General features: G+C 39.6%; 1 protein-coding gene across 14 annotated transcripts in view; it reads right to left on the bottom strand.

The window, feature by feature from the left end:
- ARNT (aryl hydrocarbon receptor nuclear translocator) overlaps window positions 1-27,942 on the bottom strand; it is a 61,201-nt gene that overhangs the window by 882 nt on the left and 32,377 nt on the right. For 5 of the 14 annotated variants that reach the window (XM_058439314.1, XM_032154754.2, XM_032154751.2 and 2 more), the window contains 16 exons: window positions 25,360-25,573; window positions 22,209-22,422; window positions 20,480-20,606; window positions 18,103-18,168; window positions 17,609-17,694; window positions 15,697-15,773; window positions 14,876-15,010; window positions 12,324-12,398; window positions 10,441-10,592; window positions 5,176-5,286; window positions 4,626-4,698; window positions 4,352-4,472; window positions 4,058-4,160; window positions 3,529-3,676; window positions 1,238-1,400; window positions 298-464 (listed from right to left, as the gene is read on the bottom strand). In XM_058439314.1, coding sequence (XP_058295297.1) covers window positions 298-464; window positions 1,238-1,400; window positions 3,529-3,676; window positions 4,058-4,160; window positions 4,352-4,472; window positions 4,626-4,698; window positions 5,176-5,286; window positions 10,441-10,592; window positions 12,324-12,398; window positions 14,876-15,010; window positions 15,697-15,773; window positions 17,609-17,694; window positions 18,103-18,168; window positions 20,480-20,606; window positions 22,209-22,422; window positions 25,360-25,573 — 2,032 coding nt within the window. Of the gene's footprint in view, window positions 1-297; window positions 465-1,237; window positions 1,401-3,528; window positions 3,677-4,057; window positions 4,161-4,351; window positions 4,473-4,625; window positions 4,699-5,175; window positions 5,287-10,440; window positions 10,593-12,323; window positions 12,399-14,875; window positions 15,011-15,696; window positions 15,774-17,608; window positions 17,695-18,102; window positions 18,169-20,479; window positions 20,607-22,208; window positions 22,423-25,359; window positions 25,574-27,942 lie in introns of those variants that run through there. The other 9 variants (XM_032154762.2, XM_058439318.1, XM_032154753.2 and 6 more) reach the window with 4 other exon arrangements.

The raw sequence follows: 27,942 nt of genomic DNA, 5'->3' as shown, positions 1-27,942 counted from the left end.
GTTTGACAGGGACAGGATCAGGCTAGTTGCTCAGCCTGGCTTTGAACTCATGGCCTCAAGTGATCCCCTGCTTCAGCCTTCTAAGGGGCTGACATTATATACACAAGCACCACTGCATCTAGCTTCCACAATCTTTTCAATAACTGACAGTGATCCCTACATTTATCCCTCTCTGTCTTCTCACATATACCCCCAACCAAACACCTCAATTCAGGCATGCTTCCTTCACTGTCTCTCCTCCTCCTGGACCCTTTCTCTCCCAGCTTCTAATTTTTGAAAGTCTTTTCACTCTCTTACCTGGAAGACCTCAGGCTGGCCAGGTTGCTGTGCTGACGGTTGTTGAACGTGTTGCTCACTAGAACTTGAACGATGATGAGGCTGCTGGCCCTGCCATTGTGGCCAGACACCCACACCCTCTGCTGTCCGTGTCTGGAATTGTCCTGCAGTCTGTCCAGTCTCAGGAGCTAGAAATACAGCAAGGAAGAATAAACAACTCCAATCTACACAATTCCATTGTGTACTAATGCCACAAATAAACAACTATAGGTAAGCCATTAATTTTACCTAGGATAACTCTGTCCTTCTCTCTGCCAATCAATGCCTTTTCTATCTCAAAACTCAGCCCTAAATTAATTATTCTTCTCCAGGCAGCCTTTCCATAGAGTTCTTTACTCATTTAGGTTAAATGTGCATAATATTAAATGTATAAAAATTTACATGATTTTTGTTATAGTATTTTTCATGTGGGTAGTTTTTTTTCTAAAGTATTTTTCACGTGGGTAGTTTTTTTTATTTTTATTTTTATTTATTTATTATTTTTTTTGAGACAGAGTTTCGCTCTTGTTGCCCAGGCTGGAGTGCAAAGGCGCGATCTCAGCTCACCGCAACCTCCGCCTCCCAGGTTCAAGCGATTCTCCTGCCTCAGCCGCCCAAGTAGCTGGGATTACAGGCATGCAGTACCACGCCCGGTAGAGACAGGGTTTCTCCATGTTGGTCAGGCTGGGGTTGAACTCCCAACCTCAAGTGATCCACCTGCCTCAGCCTCCCAAAGTGCTGGTATTACAGGTGTGAGCCACTGCGCCTGCTGGTAGGTTTTAAATTCTAAATAGATTGTCACCTTGCATTTCCCTGCAATCAGGTCAGTGTACCCAGAACACAGGCAAACAACTTTAACTACTAAATCCTTTCTCTTTAGCGGTGCGATTTTCCTGTTACTCTCCTTATGGTCTGGACTCACCAAAGTTAGATCCACGATTGGTGAGACTAGGGTAGGCAGCAGCACCAGGCGATGCAGTTGGGGCACCAGGGAGGGACATGGAGCTGAAGGAGGATGGAGTCTGAAAGCTGCCCACACCAAACTGGGAAGTACGAGTCTTAGAAGTAGCCTGGGTAGCCACCTGCTAAAGAGAGATGGAGAGGGGATACAGAACAAATACAGCATTAACATCATTGCACATACCATGCCTATGAGAGTCAACACTGTCAATCACTGTATCCTTCTGAACCAAGCTCATCACTTATTTCCTACTGTATATTTCTTCCAATTAACTCTCAATCTCTCGACACTATTTTTTAGGCAGCTGAGATAAAAATACAAAAAACAATGAACTATGGGATTAATAAAAGTTGTAAGAATTAAATGAAAGCATCTTATAAACTATGAAGTTATATAAAACTAGAGGCATTCATAACAGTAAAGTATTATATGCAGGCCCGGCGGGGTGGCTCGTGGCTCATGCCTGTAATCCCAGCACTTTGGGAGGCCGAGGCAGGCAGATCACCTGAGGTGAGGAGTTCGAGACCAGCCGGGCCAACATGGTGAAACCCCCATCTCTACTAAAAATATAGAAATTAGCTGGGCATGGTGGCACGTGCCTGTAATTCCAGCAACCCAGGAGGCTGAGGCAGGAGAATCACTTGAACCCGGGAGACAGAGGTTGCAGTGAGCCAAGATTGTGCCACTGCACTCTAGCCTGGGCAACAGAGCGAGACTCTGTCTCGAAAAAACAAACAACAACAACAAAAGTGCCATATGCAGAGAAAAAATACTCTGCACCATTATTCAGTCTGTTCTGCATTCATTTGTTCCTAATGATGTATTTTTTATAAAAACTATTTTCTCACGAGAGTTGTGTATATGCATTATAGAATATTTGGAAAGTGAAGGAAAATATAAAGAAAATAAGAATCATTCATAATTCCATGGTTAACATGTTTGGATAATTTCTTCCAGTTTCTATTTTCTCATGCATTTTGTTCACAATTGAGATCATATTGCATATAACATTCTGGAGCCTGCTTTTGGTTTTGACTTTTTAAAACTATTACTTGTATAACATAAATATATAGTAATATTAAAGAATCTTTCTTTAGACAATGTATTTACTGTGCATTATATATATGAATATTATATAAGACTTTTTCAGCTGGGTGCGGTGGCTCATGCCTGTAATTTCAACACTTTGGGAGGCCGAGGCGGGCGGATCACGAGGTCAAGAGATCAAGACCATCTTGGCTAACACGGTGAAACTCCATCTCTACTAAAAATACAAAAAATCAGCCAGGCATGGTGGCGAGCACCTTGTAGTCCCAGCTACTCGGGAGTCTGAGGCAGGAGAATGGCATGAACCCAGGAAGCGGAGCTTGCAGTAAGCCGAGATCACGCCACTACACTCCAGAGCCTGGGCAACAAAGCGAGACTCCGTCTCAAAAAAAAAAAAAAGAATTTTTCAGCCAGGCGCGGTGGCTCACGCCTGTAATCCCAGCACTTTGGGAGGCCAAGGTGGGCAGATCACGAGGTCAGGAGGTCGAGACCATCCTAACATGGTGAAACCCCGTCTCTACTAAAAATACAGATTACAGGCGTGAGCCTGTAATCCCAGCACTTTGGGAGGCCAAGGTGGGCAGATCACGAGGTCAGGAGGTCGAGACCATCCTAACATGGTGAAACCCCGTCTCTACTAAAAATACAACAACAACAACAAAAAAAAAATTAGGCACGGTAGTGGGCGCCTGTACAAGTCCCAGCTACTCGGGAGGCTGAGGCAGGAGAATGGTGTGAACCCGGGAGGCAGAGCTTGCAGTGAGCCAAGATCGCACCACTACACTCTAGCCTGGGCGACAGAGCAAGACTCCGTCTCAAAAAAAAAAATTTTTTTTTAACTTTTTTGTAAACAGACATCACTGTAAGTTAGTCATTAATTTTCTCCTTTGTTCCTGCCTTATGGAGTAATAAACAAAGAGGAAACATCTTAGAATTTACTCCAAAACAAATCTGAAAATCAGACATGCTCAAAATGTTCCAAGTGAGCAATTCTGATTTAAGGTGAAAACTACAGACTCTACTGAGATTTTTTTTATTATCTGTGATTTTTAATTAGCTACTCTCAACAAAGATGGAAATTGGAAACTGGAGAACAGGAGTTGGGGAGAAGGTATTTAAAATAGAAAACACTGATTTTACATATGGAAAAAAGCCCAAACAAACAAAAAATAATACACAGGGAACAAACAGATGGTAAGTTTTACCTGGGCAGAAAAGCCTGAGCGGGTGGTAGGGGTCCAAGTTGGGGCTGCTCCTTGGGTGGGGTTGGAGTGGCGGGAAATCTGGGCCAACATCTGTCCTGCAGAAGCTGATGGCTGGACAATGGTTACAGCAGGGGCTAGGCCACTATTCCTAGGAGTGAATAAATGAGGTAAAAGATTAAAAGGATAGATTTATCACAGAAGCTAGGAATCAAAGGACAATCTAGTGCTATCCCTAGATCCCCTTGACTTCCTGCAGGTTAAGGAAAATTTGGTAACAATTTGGAAAAGACAAGAAAGACTGACAGTCACACACTGACCAGGACACACAGAGATGGAGCCTAGAACATGGCAATAGGACAGGTGCAAAGAAATAGGAGGAAGAAAAGCAGCTTGTTTGCCTCACGCTAGGCCCTACAAGCTTCACTGCTTTTTCTGAAATAACCAGAGAAAGCAAGGGAAGAATAAAATTTGGATTCAGCAGCTGAATCCCTCAGGGCCCTGTAAAGCAGCACATATATACGGGGCTCACCTGAAATTCTCTGCCGGCCGGGGGGTAGGAGGGAATGTGTTGCCCTGGGAGAATAGCTGTTGGGTGGCAGGGACAGTGCTGGAGGAGATGCCTTTACTCTGATCTGTGGACCAAAAGGAGTTGGGGGAGGGCCAGTCAAGGGGCTGTAGTATATTAGTTCAGCAAGTTCCTATTGACTCAGGTGGTATTATGATTAAGTGGAAAAACACTGGAAGATTACTGATTGTGCAGTGGCATGCCCATCAGTAAGTGATCTAAATGAGAATTTAAAAGGATAAGGAGAAGGAAACATACCCGCATTGATGTTGTGATAGATTTCTGAAAATCTTGGATCTCTATCCTGGGCAAATAAACCATCTGACTTCTCAACGGGCTTGCTGTGTTCTGGTCCTGTGGTTGTCACAGGCTGAACCACCTGTGGAATACAATGATAAAAATAACCATTAAAGATTTAACATGACAATAACCCTAAAATTCATATAAAACATATGTACATTCTAACTAGTACTGGAGAACACTTCCTAAGTAAATACTCCCTACCCTCTTCAACGAAGAGGACACAACTCACCTGGGAATGATTGTAGCTGGCCAGTCCATCTCTTCCTGGTACCATGTCCAATTCTGTTTGCTGTTGCTGCTGCCTACAGTTGAGAAGAGAAATAGAAAAAAAAAATTTTTTTTTAAAGAATCTGGAGAAAGAACCTTAAAACAAATTAAACAGGCCGGGCATGGTGGCTCACGCCTGTAATCCCAACACTTTGGGGGGCTGAAGCAGGTGGATCACCTGAGGTTAGGAGTTCGACACCAGCCTGGCCAGCATGGCAAAACCCCGTCTCTACTAAAAATACAAAAAATTAGCGGGGGGTGGTGGCAGGCACCTGTAATCCCAGCTATTTGGGAGGCTGAGGCAGGTGAATCGCTTGAACCCAGGAGGCGGAGGTCACAGTGAGCCTAGACTGTGCCATTGTACTCCATCTAGCCTGGGCAATGAGAGCAAAACTCCTTCTCAAAAAAAGAAAAAAAAAAAAAATTAACCAAACAAACAAAAAATATATGGGATTGCAAATGACCACCCCCTGGGTGACTGCTCAACAGATGATTATTTCACCCTTTCTTACCTGGATGCCAGCTGTCCTGAGCCCATCTCCAGGGGTAAATTAGCTGTGGGACCTAGTTGTGGCCTCTGGATTGTGTTGGAGAGTGTAGGCCGTGGTTCTTGGCTAGAGTTCCTAGGAAAACAGAGTAGACAGTAAAGAGGGGGTGGAGGGGGAGGAAGTGGGGAGAGAGAGAGAAAGAGAAGAATCAGATTCTGTATGTAAAGCTCTATAGATTCATCTGTAGGTGGAACAATCAATAAATCCTTCATTAAAGTCCAATCCTACAGTTAATCTAGGGTGTCAGTTTCAGCAAATAGAAACTATGTTCTATGACACAGGGGTCATCTTGGTGGGTTCTAACTCCTTCTAGGTATTCAAAACCTGGTTGTTGTGGATGTGTGTATATATTCATATAAAGTATTTTTTAAAAGCATAGGTAAAAAACTGAAAGTACGTACACTGTACATCAACAAAGACTATCTGGAGTGTGAGAATTTTATTCCTTCTCTCTGTATTTTTCAATACTTTCCACATTTTCTATAAAGAATATTTATTTAAAAATAAAATACTGGCCAGCCATGGTGGCTTACACCTGTAATCCTGGCACTTTGGGAGGCTGAGGCACGGTGGATTGCTTGAGCTCAGGAGTTTGAGACCAGCCTGGGCAACATGGTGAAGCCCCGTCTCTATAAAAAATACAAAAATTAGCAGGCATGGTGGTGGGCTCCTGTAGTCCCAGATACTCAGGAGACAGGTGGGAGGATCGCTTGAGCCTGGGAGGCAGAGGTTGCAGTGAGCTGAGATAGCGCCACCGCAGTCCAGCCTGGGTGACAGAGTGAGACACTGTCTCAATGAAACAAACAAAAAAATCCCTAAAAGCTAATTAAAATTAATCATGGTAGGGAAAATGATACATAAACATGGAGAAAGCAATTATTTCCAGAAACTCAAGTCCTTAAAACGACTTAAATTTTTTAAAATTTAAACAAAATGGAAACACAAAAATGATGGCTGTTGTGGTAATATAAAGATACAAAAAGACAAAAATAAAGAACTACAATGACCATGACCATCCACTTGAGTCCTAAGTTAATAAAAATTTCTAACTCAATCCACTTTGTTATACTAAGTTAGTTAGCAAATAATTAAACTTCACAAGTTCTAAAGACTGAATTGGACAATACTGTTGTCACTAGGTATTATTCATACTTGCTAAGTAGTCATAATCTGATCTTCAAGAGGTGGATTCAAGGCCAATTCTACAGAAAAAAAGATTAAATGGCAAGGTGATAACCTGACAATTGATACCTACTAGACAGCTATAATAAAAGACAATAACAAGTGTTAACAAGGATGTGGAGAAATCAGAGCCCTTGTACACTGCTCCTGGGAATGCAGAATGATGGGGCAGCTTTGGAAAACAGTTTGGCAGTTCCTCAAAAGGTAAAACAGAGTTACTATGTGGCCAGCAATTCCACTCCTGGGTGGAATTCAAGAGAATAAAAACATATATCCACACAAAAACTAGTAAACAAATATTCATGAAAGCATTTTTTCAGTTCCTTATCCCTATTTTACATATGGAAGCATTTTTGATAACCAAGAAGTAGAAACAACCAAATGTCCATTAACAAACATACAGACAGTATGTGGTATATCCATACAATGAAATCTTATTTGGCAATAAAAAGAACTGAAGTACTGATACATGCTACAACATGTTGTAGCATGTATCAGTACAGATAACCTCTGTAAACATTATGCTAAGTAAAAGAGGCCAGTTACAAAGGAACTACAAAGTCTATGATTCCATTCATACGAAATGTCTAGAATAGACAAATTTATAAAGACAACAGATTCACAGTTATACAGAATTTCAGAGCTGGGGGAAAGAACAGGGAATGACTGTTAACTGATCTAGAATTTCTTTTGGGGGAATGAAAATATTCTGAAATTAGACTGCAGTAAGAGTTACATAACTATGTGATATACTAAAAAACACTGTATATTTTAAATGGGTGAGGTGTATGGTATGTGAAATATATCTCATAAAACTTTTTTAAAAAGAAACTGAGAAAGAAAACTCAAATAGAAAAGTGCAAAAGAGAGGAACAGTAACTAATGAAAGAGGAGGATGTAGCTATGCTCTAAAGAAAACTGACTAAATAAGGCCCACTGCCTGTTTTTCTAAATAAAGATTTACTGGAACACGGCCACATTCTTTCATTTGTCTGTGACTGTTTTCATGCTACAGCAGAGTTGAGTAGGTGGAATAAAGACCACATGGCCCACAAAGCCTAAAATATTTACTATCTAGCCCCACTTACAGAAAGAGCTTGCCTACCCCTGTTCCAGAGGAAAATCCTGTCAGACTAGAGCAATAAACTGGTGTACAAAACATAATCCTTTCCAGAAAGAGTTGATACATAGAATTGAAACTAAACCCTTCCATCTCAGGACCTAGTCTCTGAATTATTGTTTGTAAAATCTTACTCTGGCCAGGTGCAGTGGCTTACGCCTGTGATCCTAGCACTTTGGGAGGAAGATGGACTGCCTGTGCCCAGGAGTTTAAGACCAGACTCTGCAACATGGAAAAATCCCATCTCTACAAAAAAATGCAAAAATTAGCCAGGCGTCTTGGTGGATGTCTGTAGTCCCAGCTACTCAGGGGACTGAGGTGGGAGGATCGCTTGAGACTGGGAGGTTCAAGATGCAGTGAGCCATGATCACACCACTGCATTCCAGCCTGGGTGCCAGAGCGAGACCCTGTCTGAAAAAACAAAACAAAACAAAACAAAACAAAAAAAACCTTACTCTACTCTGATCAACTATCCCAAATCCTATAAGCTTGAAAATGAGGAACTTCAAACTAATGGTGTTTAATACTAGAAAAGTAGAGGAGAAAGGGATAGCTTGATAAGACTAAGAAGAGTTGGTACATTAGAAATCCCAACACTGGAAAATGCCTATGTGATATTATGAAATACAACTGATTGCTGAACATGCAGGCTAGGGGCACCGACCCCTGTGCCATTGAAAATTTGACTGTAACTTCTGACTCTCCCAAAACGTTACTACTAATAGCCTACTGTTGGCCAGAAGCCTTACCAATAACATAAACAGTTGAACATGTTTTGTATGTTGTATGTATTATGTACTGTATTCTTACAATAAAGCTAAAGAGAAAATGTTATTAAGAAAATCATAAGGAAGAGAAAACGCATTTACAGCACTGTACTGTATTTATCGTTATCATAAGCTTATATCATCTTACAAGATGAGTCATCTATATGAAGTGGCAAGCAACCACAGCTCCAGACTTCATTCTACAGTACATATCAAGCAATTCACCTTTTTCTTATAATGTCATGACTTTTCCCTGCTTCTTGGGAAGACTTCCAGCATCACTAGTGGCACTTCATACTGTTCCCAAATGTTATTCAAGGTTTCAGTATTGCACTAAACACGATGAAACATATGCAAGAACCATGAGATTTCACTCTTTACTGCAATATGCAATTTACTGGAGTGAATTGCTCATGAAGAGATGATTAGCATCACACAGCATTTTAAGCAGACTGGCAACAACTGAGCAATAGGAGGTGGCTACCAAATTATTATAATAGTACAGTCTATACTATAGTTAACTTTACGCAGTTATGATTTAAAACTGCATCTTTACATTTGTTTACATTTCTCTCAACTACAAATGGTGCCATTGTACAAATGGTGCGTATGTATACGTTGTGATACATTTTTACTTTTTTTTTTTTTTTGAGATGGAGTCTCTCTCTGTCACCCAGGCTGGAGTGCAGTGATGCGATCTCAGCTCACTGCAACCTCCACCTCCCAGGTTCAAGTGATTCTCATGCCTTAACCTCCCAAGTAGCTGGGACTATAGGATTGTGCCACCACGCCCAGCTAATTTTTGTATTTTCTTTTTTTTTTTTTTTTTTTTTTTAGTAGAGACAGGGTTTCACCATGTTAGCCAGGCTGGTCTCGAACTCCTGACCTCAAGTGACTTGCTCAACTCGGTATCCCAAAGTGATAAAGTGATGGGATTACAGGTATGAGCCACTGCACCTGGCCAGCATTTTTACTTTTTATAATAGATTTGTATATGTTGTATGGTAGTAAATGATAAAATAGACTAGAATTTATATATATTTAATACATTCATGCATGACATGCCCAAATTTTTCTAATTTTTTCAATACATCCAGGCTATGTAGCTTATTTTCAGGTTTTTCAAATTGTCACAAATATCAAAAGAATTTTCCAATACATTTACTGAAAAAAATCCATGTATAAGTGGACCTGGATTTTTACCAATTAAAATCTTTGGAATCTTCAGTGTGGTAAGTGTCTTTTTGTCTGCTAATGAGTTGACTGAGGGCTGGCAACCCCTAGGTAGCTTCAAGATGGGGGCTCGTCTCTGGAAAGATCAAGGCAAAATTAGAGGGCTAGGACTTTTAGCCCTAACCCTCAAACTCATGGATGGGAGAGGTACCTAAGGTTAAGTTGATCACCAATGGCCAATGATTTAATCACTCATGGCTACATAATGAAATTTCCATTAAAACCCAAAAGGATTGGGTTTGAGGAGCTTCTTGATAGGTAAACACATGGAGATCCCTGGAGGGTAGCCCACCCAGAAAGAGTTTGAAAGCTCTGTGCTCCTTCCTCCTTACCTTGCCCTATCTATCTCTTCATCTGATGTACAAAGTATCCTTTGTAACATCCTTTATAATAAACTGGTAAACAAAGGTAAATGTTCCCTGAGCCATTCAAGCAAATTGACTGAACTCAAGTAGGGGGTCATGGGAGACAGCTAGTCAGTCAGATGCACAGGTAAAACAACCTGGGGCTTGCAACTGGCATCAGAAGTGGGAGCAGTCTTGTGGTACTACATACACAAATTGGGGGATCTGACGCTATCTCCAAGTAGATAGTGAACTGAGTTGAATAGAAGGACACCCAGCTGGTGTCCACTACTGATTGCTTGATTTCTTTTTTCTTTTTTTTTTTGAAACGGAGTCTCGCTCTGTTGCCCAGGCTGGAGTGCAATGGCGTGATCCCAACTCACTGCAACCTCCACCTCTCAGGTTCAAGCGATTCTCCTGTCTCAGCTTCCAGAGTAGCTGGGACTACAGGCGCATGCCACCACGCCCGGCTAATTTTTGTGTTATTGCTTCATTGTTTACCCCCCACATAGGGCATCAGAAGTGTTTTGTGTTGTGAGAACAGAGGAAAAACAGTTTTTTCACACTCCTGTATAATACATACTTCACATTGGTGTTGGTACAGATGATGTACTCAATTTCATCTGAGTAAGGGTTCTGGAAAGTAAAGGAGCTGGTTCTCATCCAGAGCCATTCTTGGTTCTTAGACCGGAACCGGAACATGACAGACAGCACTTGGCCTTTTAATTTCACCACCTGAAAAAGTTTTCATGCCATCAGTGGAACTCACAGAAAATTTTCATTACAAAAATAAATAAAAATTTTCCAATTTCTACAATTCTAAAACTCTTGTCATTGTCCTTGAGGCACCAATATTTTTCAATATTAAAACAAAATGAGAGTAAAAACTAAGTGATTAAACATGGAAGCATATTTCTCATGCTTCCTTTCAGAGACTTAAGCTTTTTTTTTGAGATGGAGTCTCCCTCTGTCGCCCAGGCTGGAGTGCACTGGCACAATCTCTGCTCACTGCAACCACCACCTCTTGGTTTCAAGCGATTCTCCTGCCTCAGCCTCCCGAGTGGCTGGGACTACAGGCGTGTGCCACCACGCCCAGCTAATTTTTTGTATTTTTAGTAGAGACAGGGTTTCACCATGTTAGCCAGGATGGTCTTGATCTCCTGACCTTGTGATCCGCCCGCCTCAGCCTCCCAAAGTGCTGGGATTACAGGCATGAGCCACCGCGCCCAGCCTTTTTTTTTTTTTTTTTTTTGAGATGGAGTCTCGCTCTGTCGCCAGGCTAGAGTGTAGTGGCGCAATCTTGGCTCACTACAACCTCCGACTCCCTGGTTCAAGCGAATTCTCCTGCCTCAGCCTCCCAAGTAGCTGAGATTACAGGCACACGCCACCACGCCCAGCTAATTTTTGTATTTTTAGCATAGACGGGGTTTCACCATGTTGGCCAGGATGGTCTCGATCTCCTGACCTCGTGATCCGCCTGCCTTGGCCTCCCAAAGTGCTGGGATTACAGGCGTGAGCCACTGAGCCTGGCCAGAGACTCAAGCTTTCTTATTAGGTTGCTGCAAAAGTAACTGCATTTTTTGCCATTAAAAAAAAATGGCAAAAACCACAATTTCTTTTGCACCAACCTAATACTATTCTAGTCAAATAGGAATAATACTTATTTCCAGGAAGGAAAAGACTGTTTCCCTACTTCCCTTGGGATCCATTAAAGATACTCTGACCTAGCTTTACAAGTCTATACCAGAAATTTGGTAAGTTTAAGGACACAGAATATAGCTTACATATTGCTCTTCAATCCTATTCTTCCCCCTGAAACCTGAGAACTTTTTTTTTCTTTTTTTCTTTTTTTTTTTTTTTCAGATGGAGTCTCACTCTGTCGCCAGGCTGGAGTGCAGTGGTGCGATCTTGGCTCACTGCAACCTCGCCTCCCGGGTTCAAGTGATTCTCCTGCCTCAGCCTCCTGAGTAGCTGGGGACTACAGGTGTGCACCACCACGCCCAGCTAATTTTTGTATTTTTACTAGAGACGGGTTTTCACCATGTTGGCTAGGCTGGTCTCAAACTCCTGACCTCAAATAATCCGCCTGCCCTGGCCTCCCAAAGTGCTGGGATTACAGGTGTGAGCCATTGCACCCAGACGAGAACATCTGTTTTCATAGCATCTACAGAGATTGGACACATGAGCCACCATGCCTGGCCCAATAGTTTAAATACTTTAAAGACAGCTCCTTGGATACAGTTAATTGAATACAAGACAGTAAATAGCCAAAGCCAAACAGAAATACTTTGGGCATTATCCATAATTTCAAAGTATTAGTCCTTTTCTATTCCTTAAAAATGCAGATTAACTACTAAAGAACATAAAACAGTAGTGCCTGCCACAGTGTTCAGTTAATCAGTAGTCAATATTTATGGAGTGAATATGATAAATACTTATTCAGAACCAAACCAGGAAAAAAGTTACCTGTTGGAAGCTGTCTCTTAGAAGCTGCTGGTCTTCAGGATGACAGAATTCTACAATATTCTTTCCTAAGAGTTCCTAGAATAGAGAAAGAAGAGTAAGATATATACTTTTTTTTTTTTTTTTAAGACGGAGTTTCGCTCTTGTTGCCTAGGCTGGAGTACGATGGTGCGATCTTGGCTCACTGCAACCTCTACCTCCTGAGTTCAAGCAATTTTCCTGCCTCAACCTCCCAAGTAGCTGGGATTACAGGGGTGTGCTACCACGCCTGGCTAATTCTGTATTTTTTTTAGTAGAGACGGGGTTTCACCATGTTGGTCAGGCTGGTCTCGAACTCCTGACCTCAAGTGATCCACCTGCCTCGGCCTCCCAAAGCGCTGGGATTACAGGTGTGAACCACCGCGCCCAGCCAACATATATAATTTTATGGTCATCTAACTGGCCTGGTCCATCAGCTGGGGACCTGGATTTTATTTCTTCTGTTTTAATCCTAAGATTATAGTTAAGTGAGGAGGAGAAAAAAAAAAGACAATAAACAAAAGATGAAATCTACTAAAAAAAGACAGAATCTGTTAAGGAGCTGGCTTCTTAAACATTTTTCTTTTTCAGAATATTATACATTTATTTTAATGAGATTATAAATTTTAGATATAATTTACATTCATAATTCAGCCATTCTAAGTGCATGAGTTGATGATTTCTACTAAATTTATACAGTTGTGCAATGATTACCACAATCCAGTTTTAGAACATGTTCACTGCCCCAAAAAGTTCCCTTGTGCCATCTGCAGTCAATCTCTGCTCCCACTCCCCTCCCCAGCCAACCACAAATCTGCTTTCTGCCTCTCTAGTTCTGCTGTTTCTACAAATTTCATATAAATAAAACAACACAATATGTGGTCTTTTGGGTCTGGCTTCTTTCACTGAGCATGGTATTTTTGAAGTTCATCCACATGGTTGCGTTATCAGGAGTTTATTCCTTTTTATGCTCAGCAGTATTCTAACATGGATACATCACAGTTGTGTATTCATTTACAAAATGTTAATGGATGTTTAAATAGTTTTCATTTTTTTGGCTATTATGAATAATACAGATATGAACTGTGTACAAATCTATGTGTGAACATGTTTTCATTTCTCTTAGGTAGATAGGAATAAAATTGCTAGATTATAGGATAAGAGTATGTTTAACTTTGTAGGAAACTGCCAAAATGCTTTTGCAAAGCTAGTAGCTATACCATTTTACATGTCTATCAGCAACGTATGAGGGTTCCTTCCAGCTTCTACACATTTTCACCAATACTTTTTGATTACAGCCATTCTAGTGGGTATATAGTGGTATCTCATTGTGATTTTAATTTGCACTTTCCTAATGGTAAAAAGATGTTGAGCATCTTTTCATGTGCATAAATGCATATTTATTCTTCAGTCAAATGTCAAGTCTTGTGCTCTTTTTTAGCAGCTGTTTGTCTTAATGAGTTGTTTATATATTCCTGGTACAAATCCTCTCTCAGATATATGATTTGTAACTATTTTCTCTCCATTTATGTCTGGTCTTTTCATTTTCTTAACAATATCCTTTAAAGAGGCAAATTTTAATTACAATTAAATCCAATTTATCATTTTTTTCGTCTGTGAATCATGCTTTTAGTGTCATGTAAGAAATCTTTTGCCTAACTCAAAATCACAAAGATTTTCTCCTAGGAGTTTATTTGTAACTTTAGCTCTTATACATTTAGGCCTCTAAGCTGATTTTTGTAAATTGTATGAGGTAAGATCTATGTGTTTTCATTTTTGGGTGTGGTTTTTTTTTTTTTTTTTTTTTGCATACAGATATCCAATTGTTCCATTTGTTAGAAATATTTATTTTATCCATTGAATTGTCTTGTCATCTTTGCTGAAAATTAGTTGACAAGTATAAGAATAGACCTTATTCTGGTCTACTGATCTATGTATCTATCTTTACACGAACACCACAATGTCTTGGTAATAGCTTTACAGTTAGTGTTGAATCAGGTAGTGTAAATTCTCTTTGTTCTTTGTTTTCAAGAACTCTTTTTCACCAACCTCTTTCACATAGCCACAGCCAGAAGTCCTTCCGACCCACAACAGTTTTGAAAGTTTATATGATGCGTCAATTCAGAGATGGCTAACTGGTCTGTTGCACTAGTAAATTACAATAACTGGTGCTAAATCTGCATGTTTTATGGGCCATTATTCATTTAGGTAATTACATGAATTATCTAAATGTGGCTATACTGGTATAACTAATTAATATGAGTACTTTTGAATCATTATCTGTATTAATATCAGTAACAAAAAATAAATACATGTTTGTACCTGCTGCTCCCACCTGGTTTGACAAGCCATATTTCTCTACATGAGATGACAGTACTAATAAGAAGCTGAAAATAATGTTAGGTACTAACAGAATATGATGATCTCTTTTTCTCAACTGAGGTTGATATGTTTTCGCTATCTTAGGAACTACATGATTACATAATGTCAACATAGCCAAAGGAAAATGGAGGCCTAATGGAGCTCCAGCTCCTCACCTGTGGCTGGTAGCCAACAGTAGCCACACAGCGGTGATCCACAAAAGTGAAGATCCCCTCAATGTTGTGTCGGGAGATGAATTCTGTTGGTTGACAAACATTACTCATGTCTGTACAGCTGGGAGAACTAGTTACCTGAGAGTGAAGAGATCAAAATGAGGTAAAATGACACCATTATTTACAGATGTATTTCCTATCTCCTCATGGTCTTTTGCATAGACATAAGATTCCCAGTTTTAGGACTTTCTAAACTTTCACATTTTATCCAAAAAGGAAAAAAAAATGACAATCATAATCAGACAAGGCATAAGGTCTAGCTCTACTCCCATACATTTACACTTTACCAAGTTAGTAAAGTAAGAATAAAGTTTATTCAATCTAAAATCCACATACTTTCATCTGGCTAGGCTGAGCTCATTACTCAGGTTGATATGGTACAAGTAACCAAGAAACTTATCTATACTTATGAAAAAATAAAAATAATTCCACTTTTCTTTTGTTAGTCAGGTAATGATAAAATGAAAAGGATCTTTCTTCTTTTGTATAGGGGCAAAGGAAATTAACTGGAAATAGAAACTTAAGCATAGTAAAGCTAAAATTAAGACAAGGGGAAAAAGATCTCCCTCCTCTCATACTTTTCAACTTCTACTTAAATCCAAGAATAGCAATGGTCACTATAAATGCCATATTCCTTCAAATTTTTAGAGTTTTATGGAATTCTTCATTTGTATTCAGAAAGTAAAAGAAAATTAACAGGAATGAGTCCTGAAGATCTGTTCTAATTAAAAGGGGATATATAGATGTGGGAAATTCATACTTGCCTGCAATCTGCCAATGGCCACTAGGCAAAACTTGCTTCCCTGGCCAGCCTCTGGGTCATCATCTGGGAGGGAAACACCTTCAGAAAGGTGAGGTTAAAAGGTTTAACAGGGACCTCAAACTCAAATGCCTTCAAAACTTAGACAAGTAAAGATTCAAAATAGACCTATTTATGGGTCAGGCACCGTGGCTGACGCCTGTAATCCCAACACTTTGGGAAGCCAAAGTGGAAGATCACTTGAGGACCAGCCTGGCCGACACAGTGAAACCCCATCTCTACTAAAAATACAAAAATTAGCCAGGCGTGGTGGCATGCACCTGTAATCCCAGCTACTTGGGAGGCTGAGGTGAGAGAATCACTTGAACCCAGGGGGCGGAGGATGCAGTGAGCTGAGATCGCGCTACTGCACTCCAGCCTGGGTGACAGACAGAGTGAGACTCCCTCTCAAAAAAAAACCAAAAAGCAAAACAAAACAAAATACATCTAGTTATGAAGAGGCTAAGCATAAAGCAACAGAGAATGGTAAATAAGAATAAAAATAAACAATTATATAAAATTTACCATATATGCCAGTCATTGTTTTAAGTATTTACATAAATATTCCTACATTTTACCCATGTTAATTATAGTAAACTGGAAAATACAAGTCCTACCCAGAGTATTCTAAAAAACTGTGCTGGCCAAATAAGGCACATATGAAGACATCTATTCTATGACCATGTTATAGGCAGAAAATTTATGCTTTGCCTAATCTGTAACTTTTAAAGCAAGCAACCCAAAATGAAGTTATACCAACCATCAACAGTTATTCATGTCCCTTGGAAAAGAGAAAAACCAATGTTTTACACACAAAGGGAAGGGAAGAAGACTGCATTTCTCCCCTGTTTTTTGCGTAGTTATATTCTTTTTATCCAGAAAAATAGTATTCCTTGATGCTACATAGAGGTATGAAAGATCACATACTTTAAATGTGTGGTTTATATAGTATATAGACTAAGTAGTTCAAATGTCATTACTACTTCAGTTAAATTTTTTAAAATTACATTAAATACTTTTATTGGGTTACCTGCCATATGCCAGGCACTGGGCTGGATGCTTTCCTTAAATTAAATCTAATCCTCACAAAAACCCTATACAGGATGTACTAACTCCGAATTACAGATGAGAAAACTGAGCTTTATAAAGGTCAAACAACTTACCCTAGGTGATGCCACTAATAAGTAACAATGACAGGAATCATATCCCGGTTTTTCCACATCCAAAGTTTAACCTCTTTCCAAAACACATCACCTTGCTTCTCTTTTCTCTTAGTTTCTGTCTCCCCAAAACCCCTACTTTCCAATAATACCCAGGCAGCAGGGAAATAATAAAATTGCTAAGATTTGGAAACTCTGACAAGCCAACTTAAAACGTTGATCCCTGCAACCCAATCACCTTTCTCACATTCCTTGTTTGACCTCAAGTTCTAGTAAAGCTAATCTGCTCAAAGCTTGATTTAAAGCCTTTGCAGAGAATATCCTCTTGATAAGTTATTACAATAAAGGCATTTTCCCCTTTTCCCTCAAAGTCTTGATCCTACTTTAGAAATCTTTCTCAAATTAACTGCATTCAATGTCTATGTTTCTTTGCAACAAATGCTTAGAATACATATGTTCAGTATAAATTTGTGCATTTAAAAACCACATTCTGTGACACAGCCAATACTGAATCATTTTCCAGCCTGAGTTATCTATCTCCTCAACTGGAATAAAAGCTCAATAATGGAAGGGAAGGGTTGTACATTTTCTTCTCCTATTTTCTTTCATTTTACACAAAAGTACATTTCATATACCAGGTATATAATAAATACTTTCACGGACTCTGTGAGAAACCAACTTTACCAAGGGGACATATTTACTATTTCACTTTCTTACCTGCTGGGGGCCAGGCTTTGATGTAGCCTGTGCAGTGGACCACCACGAAGTGAGGTTCCCCATCCTTTACAGAGCCAAGTCCATTCCTAGAAGAGTTACAGGAGTTTGAAAAAAAAAAAAAAATCTACCCGTAAAACTCAAAGGGCAATGCTGGCTTAGTACTTTTAAGTTTAGGCTCTTAGGAGTTTAGAAAACAGGATAATCATCTTTCCCACCCAAAAATGACCACCACATTTTTACCCTTGCCAAAGTAAAGTAACCAAAAGGTATGCAGTAGGAGGAAAGTAGGTAAAATAGCATAGCAACTTCCTTAAACAGGATTTTCAAGAGAAGTTTAAGAAGTTTAGGAAAATATTGCCAGAAAAAAAGTAAGTGGGAGGTAAGGGATGCAAGTGAGGGCTGCTGAAGGAACGACTACAGTAAGACAGGTAAAAATGTGATGATCTCTACAGGTATTTGGCCATCCCTTTGGTTTTCACCACTTAGGATCTCACCTGCATCTGTTCCTTACAAAGCTCAGCCTATTCACAGAAACTGGGTCCACAGCGCTACTGCCACATCTGTTTCAAGGAACAAAGAGATTAAAAGCAATCAGACTCCACTATCAAAGAACTTTCCATAGTAACAGCAGAATAACAGGCTCTGGATACAACTAGACATAGAACATTGGTAATGCTACTAATAATGAAGGATAAAGATAGGTCAAGTTTAGTACTTCTAGAACTTTCAGAATTGAAGTCAAAATGTTCCATATGTTCTTCATATGCAAATATTCTCAACATCAAGAGTTGGCAAGCTTTTTCTGTAAAGGACCAGATAGTAAATATTTTCAGCTCTGTGGGCCAGAAAGTCTGTTGCAACTAGTCAACTCTAGCATTATAGCATGAAAATAGCCATAGATAATATGTAAAAATATGGGCATGGCTATGTTCCAATAAAACTTTATTTACAAATAAAGGGCTGTGGTTTGCTTACTGCTGCTCTACATTAACCACAACTTAATGTAATTGCTACAGTTCATTATTATCTTGCTCTTGCCTGTGTCTTTGCATTAGCCATGTCCACATATTGGGATACTCCTGCCAATGCTACTTTCCCTCTCCCTATTCTTTAAAATAAAAATAAAACTTACATAGGGTTAATATGTGTCATGCTCTGTTCGAAATATCTTTACATATATTAATTCATCTAATCTTCATAACAACTTTATAAAGTCAGTATTAACATTATCACCAATGTGAGATGATGAAATCAAAGCACAATGTAGTCAAGTAATCATCCAAGGTTTCAGAAGACAGCATCAAAGCTAGAATTCAAATCCATAGAATATGGATTAAAACAAAATCCAGCAGTCTGGGTCTAGAAGCTACTCTAAATTACACGCTGGTTGCAGTGGTTCAGGCCTGTAATCTCAGCACTTTGGGAGGCTGACGCAGGCGAATCACTTGAGGTCAAGAGTTTGAGGCCAGCCTGGCCAACATGGTGAAACACTGTTTCTACTAAAAATACAAAAATTAGCCAGCTGTGGTGGCAAGTGCCTGCAATCCAGCTACTCAGGAAACTGAGGCATGAGACTCGCTTGAACCCAGGAGGTAGAGGTTGTAGTGACCCAAGATCATGCCACTGCACTCCAGCCTGGGCAACAGAGCAAGACTCTTGTCTCAAAAAAATAAATAAATAAAAATAAAAATAAATCACTAAACCACATAATGTTCAATTTTGTGCCTCTCCAAGCAAACCTTTAATATTCTACCTGTAATTTCTAGCAACCATCCTCTCGGTACAATGTAGTCAATTTCCATTATATAGCCTGAACTTTGTGACCCTGCGATGCCTTTTGTACCTGTATAGAAAGGACCGCCATATTTTCTACAGAATCCTGAAATGTACAGTATATAATTTATAAACACTAAACACTAACTGAAAGGCAAAGGAAGTCTCAAATTTCTTTTTTTTTTTTTTTTTTTGTATTTTGTAGTAGAGACGGGGTTTCACCGTGGTCTCGACCTCCTGACCTCGTGATCCGCCCGCCTCGGCCTCCCAAAGTACTGGGATTACAAGCGTGAGCCACCGCGCCCGGCCTGCCATGTGGAAGTCTCAAATTTCTAACCAAAAAAAAAAAAAAAAGAAATGGTCTGAGTAAATGGATATTGCCTTGTGTTGTAACGGGGAAAAAGTAGAGGTTTTCTAGTCAGACTACTATGAATTAAAACAAAATCCTGTATCAAACAGTATGTAACAGTGGGAAATTTATTTCTTTTTCTTTTTCTTTTTTTTTTTTGAGACAGAGTTTCACTCTTTTTGCCTAGGCTGGAGTGCAATGGCACGATCTCAGCTCACTGCAACCTCCACCTCCTGGGTTCAAGCGATTGTCCTGCCTCAGCCTCCGAGTGGCTGGGATTACGGGCGCACGCCACCACGCCCGTCTAATTTTTTTTTTTTTTTTTTTTTTTCAGGAGAGATGGGGTTTCACCATGTTGGCCAGGCTGGTCTCAAACTCCTGACCTCAGGTGATCCACCCGCCTCAGCCTCCTAAAGTGCTGGGATTACAGGCTTGAGCCACTGCACCTGGCCAAGTTCATTTCTTTATATCTGTTTTTCCATCTGCAAAATGGTAACCATCAATCTTACACCACAGGGCAATTGTGAGGATAAAATAAGATGACAGATATAAAGCACCTATTATAGTGTCTGACAAGTTCAGAAACCTTAGTTCCCTCACCAAATACTTTATTCTGTGTTACAATCCATCTAGGTATGGAGAGTTAAATTTAATCCACTGGAGCTAATCCAACTTAACTCTGACAGAAATAAAACTCTCAGCTCTTGATCCTTCCTATACCAAATCACAATCCTCAGCTTGAAACTCACCTCATTCGGCAAATAAACGATCTCCTTGAGCCCATACACATTCTCATGGAAGACTGCTGACCTTCCTTTTTCACTGTTCCAGTCTTTAGATCCAGGATACGCCCTGAAGGAGGATGTGAAGAGCAGTCTGGAGTGCATTTTTGTGTGTGGGGAAGAGGGGGAGAGATACTGAAGGCAAAGATAAGTAAGCATCCTATTCATGCCATTAATCTCCTTGCTTATAACAGAACTGACCAAGCAGGAGATGAATTTTTTTTCAAGCCTAAAATACTTCAATTATCATCAACGAATCTCACTCTTAAGTTCAAAGGCAGCACTAAAAATAACATTGTGCAAGGAAAAGTCGGAGTGGAAAGTAGTAGTAGAAAACAAGAGGCAAGGCTATATTCTCATGCCTGATTATCTGTATACACATAGAGATATACATACAGAGTAAATGTCATTGGTTGAAAAACAAGTACTTTTCTGTAGTCCCAGCTAATCAGGAGGCTGAGGCAGGAGGACTGCTTGAGGGCAGGAGTTTGAGGCTGTAGTGTGCTATGACTGTGCCTGTGAAGAGTCACTGTACTCTAGCCTCAGCAATAAAGCAAGACCTTGTCTCAAAAAAAAAAAGAAAATAAAAAATTTTAAAAAGAAAAAAACCAAGTAATTTTATATGTTATAGAAACATATAGATCTGTTTATCTTCTTTATTATACAGAAATGAAGAACAACTTTTGGGGAAAAGGAAGAACTAGAAAAATGAAATCATAAAAACATAAAGGAGGGGAAAACTGGTCAAGTGTGGTGGCTCATGCCGGTAATCCCAGCACTTTGAGAAGCCAAGATGGGAAGAATGCTGAAGGCCAGCAGTTTGAGACCAGTCTGGGCAACAGACAGAACCGGTCTCTACAAAAAATTTAAAAATTGGCCAAGTGTGGTGATATGACCTACTCCTGGCTACTCAAGAAGCTGTAAGCAGGCAGATCACTTGAGCCCAGAAGAGTTCAAGATTACAGTAAGCTATGATGCGCCACTGTACTCCAGCCTAGGCAAGAGAGAGACCCTGTCTCTTTTTTGGGGGGGAGAAAAGGAGGAAAACTAAAGAACAACACTAATATGAGTATATTGAAATTTCTTGCATTTTAACTACCAGTTTTTATCTGCTTCCACTTTAAATTTTTTCTAGAGTTGCTCAAGAATAGGTATGACTTGTTTCCTCTAGCCAAACTCTGGCCAAAAGACTGAACATAATAAAATAGGGGAGGAAAAAAAGAACAACAGTACAGATACAAACAACAACAACAACAACAACAGAAAACACCTTATACACTGACCAATAACCATATCTATAGAATAAAAAGCTGTTATCATTGAACCTAGCACAAAGCCAAGTACCAGGAGGTAGAAAAAATACCTGATAATTATCCATACAAAAGAGATAAAAGCATGGACAATTCTTTTAGAATGGAAAAAAAAAAAGTATTGTAGGTTTGGCTTTTACTGTTCCATTTACACTTATATTAAGATAAATGTAAAATATTATCACCGATGAAATATTTTCTAAGGATGAGCCACAAAGTAGATAATCTCATATGGATAAAAAGAACTGACTATATTCACTAAAGGAGAAAATTCTTGAAGCCTTGCCAGAGTCAACAAACCAATTTAACAGCTAAAACATCTCTTAAGCCTCAGGAAAAAAACAAGAAAGGACTTCTCATTCATTTCCCATACACATAACTCTCACCTGTCAGGGCATTTTCTGAAGTGGAAAGCTGCTCACGAAGTTTATCCACATCATCTGGGTGCACCTGATCATAGAGTGTGCTGCCAAACCATTCGGACTGTGGCTGGTTCAAAACAGGAGTCACGGAGTCAGAGACATACACCACCCTGCCTGTCTCACATGAGACAATAAACAGAAAGCCATCTGCTGCCTCCAAGATCAAATGTTTCAGTTCCTGCCCAAGGGAAAGAAATAGAAGTTAATATTGAACTCTGAAAAAACAAGTATTTCTATTCACAGGAAGAAGTAAGACACTTCAGGCCAAATGCATCTCTCCATAAGTAAGTGCTGGCTCACACCTGATCCACAGCCACAGGTTTCCACACTAAGTGTAGTTCATCGATAAGAAAGTTTTTTCTAATACATGTTTCCTCACTTTCCCTATGTCACTATCCACCTTTTCCTCTCTATCTCAGGATTCAAGAAGAATAAAAAGGCTTGGGCTAGGCACAGCAGCTCCGGCCGGTAATCCCAGCACTTTGGGAGGTCAAAGTGGGAGGGTCACTTGAGTCCAGGAGTTCAAGACCAGCCTAGGCAACAGGGCGAAACTCCATCTTTACAAACAAACAAAACAAAACAAAAACAAAACTAGCCAGGTGTGGTGACACATGCCTGTAGTCCCAGCTACTCGGGAGGCTGAGGTGGGAGGATCACTTGAGCCTGGAAAGCAGAGGTTGCAGTGAGCCGAGATCATAGCACCGCACTCCAGCCTGAGTGACAGAGCAAGAGACCCTGTCTCAAAAAAAAAAGGCTTACCATAAACAATAATTGACTTCTTAATTCCATCCTCTCTGGTCTCTTTTTAGGATCTTGCTTGACAAATATTCCCACTTTCTCTCTTTCCCTTCAGGCCTATAAAAATGATCAAGTTTTCTCAATTCTAGATAAATCTTCCCTCAATTTGACCCACCTCATCTCTCCTTTTTAGCAGCAAGCTTATACTAAGAATAATGTTATATTCACTGGCTTTATCCTCTTACCTTTCAATCATTTCTCAATCTCACTTCAATCTCACTCTAAACTACTGTTTTTCTGTTTGGTTTGGTTTTTGTTCTGCCAGGAACAGCATACATATATTTTTAAGGTTACTAATGTCCTCCTAATTACCAATTCAAGTCCCTTTTCCTGGGTCTTCATCACTTTATTCAACCTCTCTGCAGAATGTTGACAATGTTGTCCATCTTATCCTTTAAATTTTATTTTTCCCTACCTTCTTCTATGAGACTGTACTCCAATTTTTGCTTCCTCTTCTGTTTCAGACTTCCTTTCCTTTGTTCAAGTCTTAAATGTAGACATTTCCAAAGTTCATCTTAAGTCCTCTTTATTAATACCATACTTTCTTCCTGGGAAATCATATTCACTCTTCCCCACTACGAAATAATACCCAAGTCTATAGCCCTAGACCTAATGTTTTTTCCTGAGCTTTCAGCAGACTTGAATTTCAAGTATCTGTAAAACATTTATAAATATTCTACCAGCAACTCAACATCGACATCCCAAAATCTGAATGATTATTTCCCTCTTAAAAAAAAAAAACCTGCCGTGCTCTTCCAATATTCTTAACAGCATCCTCCCAAACTTGAAGCCTCAAAATCTAACTATTCTCTCACATTCCAGTGATAATTCAGTTTTATCAATTCTACTTTCCAATGCTTTGTCACTGTCCTAGTCATCTTTTGCCAAAACTAATTAAGTAGTTGCCCTGCTTTCAATCCTTAAAATGCTACTAGATCCGCTAATACATTTTTTGTCTCCCCACTGCATAAAAATTAAAATCTAAATTCTTTAACACCTAAACATTCCATCATTAGATCCCAACCTACCTTCCTATTATCTACCAAAAACATGCTAAACCACTTGACTTTCTTTGCGTAACCCAATTATTCCACATTTCTAGGTTTTTGCTCAAGTGCTTCCCAAAATCCACAACACTACAACACTACTCCCCAACTCATTTTCCATATCTGCATTTCTACAGGATTCATTACAGCACTTCTATTATAGAACTAGTTCTATGTTTAATTTATTTATTTACATGTCTGTTTCCATCAGAAAACCATTTGTCTTACCACTCTTTCTATTTCTCACAGCACAACACACCTGGTTTGCCCACAAAAGGTGCGTAACTGGAGTCTGTTGAATACCTGCACATGTACTGTTAGAGCATATTAACTATTTCAATGTATATAGCCATAAAGTATGTAGTTTTAAGTAGGACATCTTATTTGGAAAATTCTTATTCCATTTTCTCAAACTATATTCTCTCCTTCTTTCTAATCATTTGATTAAATTGGTGGCATTAAGGGCATACTTGATTGATACTGAAGTAAATTTTTTTCTTCCTTATACCTCCTACATTTTCCAAATTTTTCTGCAATGATCATGTTATTTTAATAACCAAAATAGAACATGGCTTCCTTACCCTCAGAAGTCTTCCCTAATCATCCTCACTCAAGTCTAGCCATTCTATTCACTTTAGCCGTCCCTTCAGTATGTCTAGTCCCACATAAAATTACTAATTAAAAAATACAATTCCTCTCTTTATGCATTTTCCTGTCATTTTCTGTGATATCCTGCCACTCACATACTTATATTCAGATGAAGTTCCTGAAAGGCAGAAAATGTTTATGCCTTCTCTCTTTTTTTCATAGTGATCACATGTAACAGAGCACATCCCTAAGCAACAATTAGACTCTCAGTTCTTCTATCACCAAAGGAGGGACAGATTCATTCTATTACTAAAACTAGAAGCTGCTTCAGCGATAAGAAATAGATTTCTTCCATCTTCTATAACCCTAAAGGCAAGAAAGAAAATTGGTTCCATGGACATAGTCATTTCCTCTGTGATTCCACTGTTTTTCTTCCATCCTATATGCTATATTCATGAGTCAAGTTCTCAAATATTAATACTTATTAGTTTATTAAATAGTTTTCACAACTCTTCTCTACTTCTCATTGTCCCAATGCTAATTAACGTTATAGCCAAGGACTGAAATTCATTTTCCCATTGTCTGACTTCTTCCTGAAAAGCTGAATTCTTGTCCAAAAAACGAAAACTTTCAAAAGATTCACCCAGATTCTAGACTCTCTCAGAACTGTAAGTTCCAGAGACCTGATCAGTGAGGAAAGACGGCTTATAGGAGCCATCAGTGGATGTGTTGCCAGTTCCCCGCAAGGACTTCATGTGAGAAACTGCCATGCGTAAGATGGTTAGCTTGTCTGGTTTTCGAGCCAGGGCACTACAGGTGGGTACCATATCTGACAGTTCTGTGATGTAGGCTGTCATCTTGTTCCGTCGCCGCCGTTCAATTTCACTGTGATTTTCCCTGCATGGAAAGAAAGAGAAGCCCCATCCAGGTGGTCACATCTGGTCATTTGGTAGCAGGGAGAGTGATGTGGATACCAAGTGTGCTGCTGAAGAATGTGGTATTCAGATTTAGTGATGCTTAAGTCTCAGCAGTTAAAATAAGGTTTGCCAACCTTCTCATGCAAAGCAAGCATGAAACAGAACTAATAAGGCAGACAGAGAACAAGCAGATAATGTAATTCCCTTCCCCCTATTTCCTGGAAACTTCACATCCTTTGTAAATTATCACTCCCTCAGAACAAAAGCTGTTTTAAGAAACGACAGGTCAGGCATGGTGGCTCACGCCTATAATCCCAGCACTTTGGGAGACGGAGGCAGGTGGATTACTTGAGGCCAGGAGTTCGAGACCAGCCTGGCCAACATGGTGAAACCCTGTCTCTACTAAAAATACAAAAATTAGCAGGGCACAGTGACATGCGCCTGTAATCCCAGCTACTTGGGAGGCTGAGACAGGAGAATCACTTGAATCTGGGAGGTGGAGGTTGCAGTGAGCTGAGATCACACCACTGCACTCCAACCTGGGTGACAGAGCGAGACTCCGTTTCAAAAAAGAAAAAAGAAAAAAAAATGATAGTATTTTTAAATGCTGATTTTATTCACTTAAGTTCCTATGGAACATATAACCTCAGCTTGGTTAACTTCCATGCTTACTAATTCAACTATTTAAAGGCCAGAAAATAAAAGGACCAATTTTTGCCAACTCAAGTATGTGGCTCCATAACTGATACAAGAATTGATAGTATAGATTTCCTTGGTCTATAAAATATGGTAAGCCTCTCTCTTATTTGCAACATTAAAAGGCAGAATTTGAAGATTCTGAAGTTTTATTTGGCCCATTAATGCACAAAGTCCTACCTTCTTTATCTGGGTGTGCTGCCAGTGCACTAAACTTCTTACAAGACTTAAGATACACCATCTACTGAAAGTCCCATACGGGTCCCCAGTCTGGGACGAAGTTAACTGGAGGAGTGGAGAGGAGGATGATTAAAGGTCTGGCAAGAGACAATTTGAATCTCACCCAAGTAAACAGACCACAGCTCCAACACTGACTTCCTCAAAATTAAGACAGAAAGATATCACTGTTAACAGGAATAATCCAGTAGTTTTCCAACAGGAATTTTTAAAAGCCCATTAAGTTTCTCAGTGTCCTCCATGGGGATGCCTCAAGGAGATAACCAAGCAACATGCTGCATTTCTGCTTCTACTCAAATATTTGCCTTTTTTTTTTTTTTTTTTTTTTTTGAGATGGAGTCTTGCTCTGTCACCCAGGCTGTAGTACAGTTGTGGGATCTCAGCTCACTGCAACCTCCGCCTTCTGGGTTCAAGCAATTATCCTATCTCAGTCTCCCAAGTAGCTGGGACTATAGGCGCGTGCCACCACGCCCAGCTATTTTTTTTTATTTTTAGTAGAGACGGGGTTTCACCAAGTTGGCCAGGATATTCTCGATCTCTTGACCTCGTGATCTGCCTGCCTCAGCCTCCCGAAGTGCTAGGGTTACAAGTATGAGCCACTGCGCCCGGCCTGCTTTATCTCTTTTATTTATTTCTGTTACCACTTAAGAATTCTACTTGAACAAAAGTTCTTTGTCCAAAAAAAAAAAAAGAAAGAAAATTAAAAATCTAACATAAATCTCTTTTTTCTGAGAAGAGCAAAGGGAGGTCAAGTACGTAAGTGACTTTTCCCAGGCTGCTCTCTTCCCAATACAATGTTTTCTCCACCACATCATGCCAAATCCATTTTCTGAACAGTGAAAGGGTTAGTAAGAAGCTCGAGTTAAACTGGCAGCAAAATGAGTTTGTGGCCCAGATTAAAGAGGAAATAGTAGAAAAAAGGGGGAATATAGTAAAAATGGGTATTGGCATCAATGATCTATTTCCTAAGTCACCCCCAAATCACAGATACTAGAAAACAGAAAAGTCTGTGCATATTTCTTCTGCAGTATTTCTACATTACAAACAACAGTCTCCAAAGAGAATTCTAGAGTCTCCTTTCTAAATGGCAAAAAGGGTCTCACCACATAGGCCCATATTTAGTTGCACTTTGCCTAAGACATAAAATTCTATTCTCAAACATAAAGCACTCATTTTCCTAGTATCTGACAGATTTCTGACACATAAGTACAGAAACCTGGTCTTTTAAATAGCCACATCAAGGAAACTAAAACTTTTCTAGAAAACTACCACAAGAAAGGATTCAGTCACCAAAGCAACACTAGTTCTGTTGTGAGAATAATCTAGGCTGTGAGTCTTCATAGGAAAATAGGTGTGAGTTTCCTAGAGGTGTGGAGTAAATGCTGAGGCCTGAACACTGGGAACTAATCACAAATA

Source organism: Hylobates moloch, unplaced genomic scaffold, assembly GCF_009828535.3.
Source record: "Hylobates moloch isolate HMO894 unplaced genomic scaffold, HMol_V3 SCAFFOLD_5, whole genome shotgun sequence".
Taxonomy (NCBI): Eukaryota; Metazoa; Chordata; class Mammalia; order Primates; family Hylobatidae; genus Hylobates; species Hylobates moloch.
Note: the sequence above shows the minus strand (reverse complement) of the source record. Positions and strands in the feature narration are given on the sequence as shown.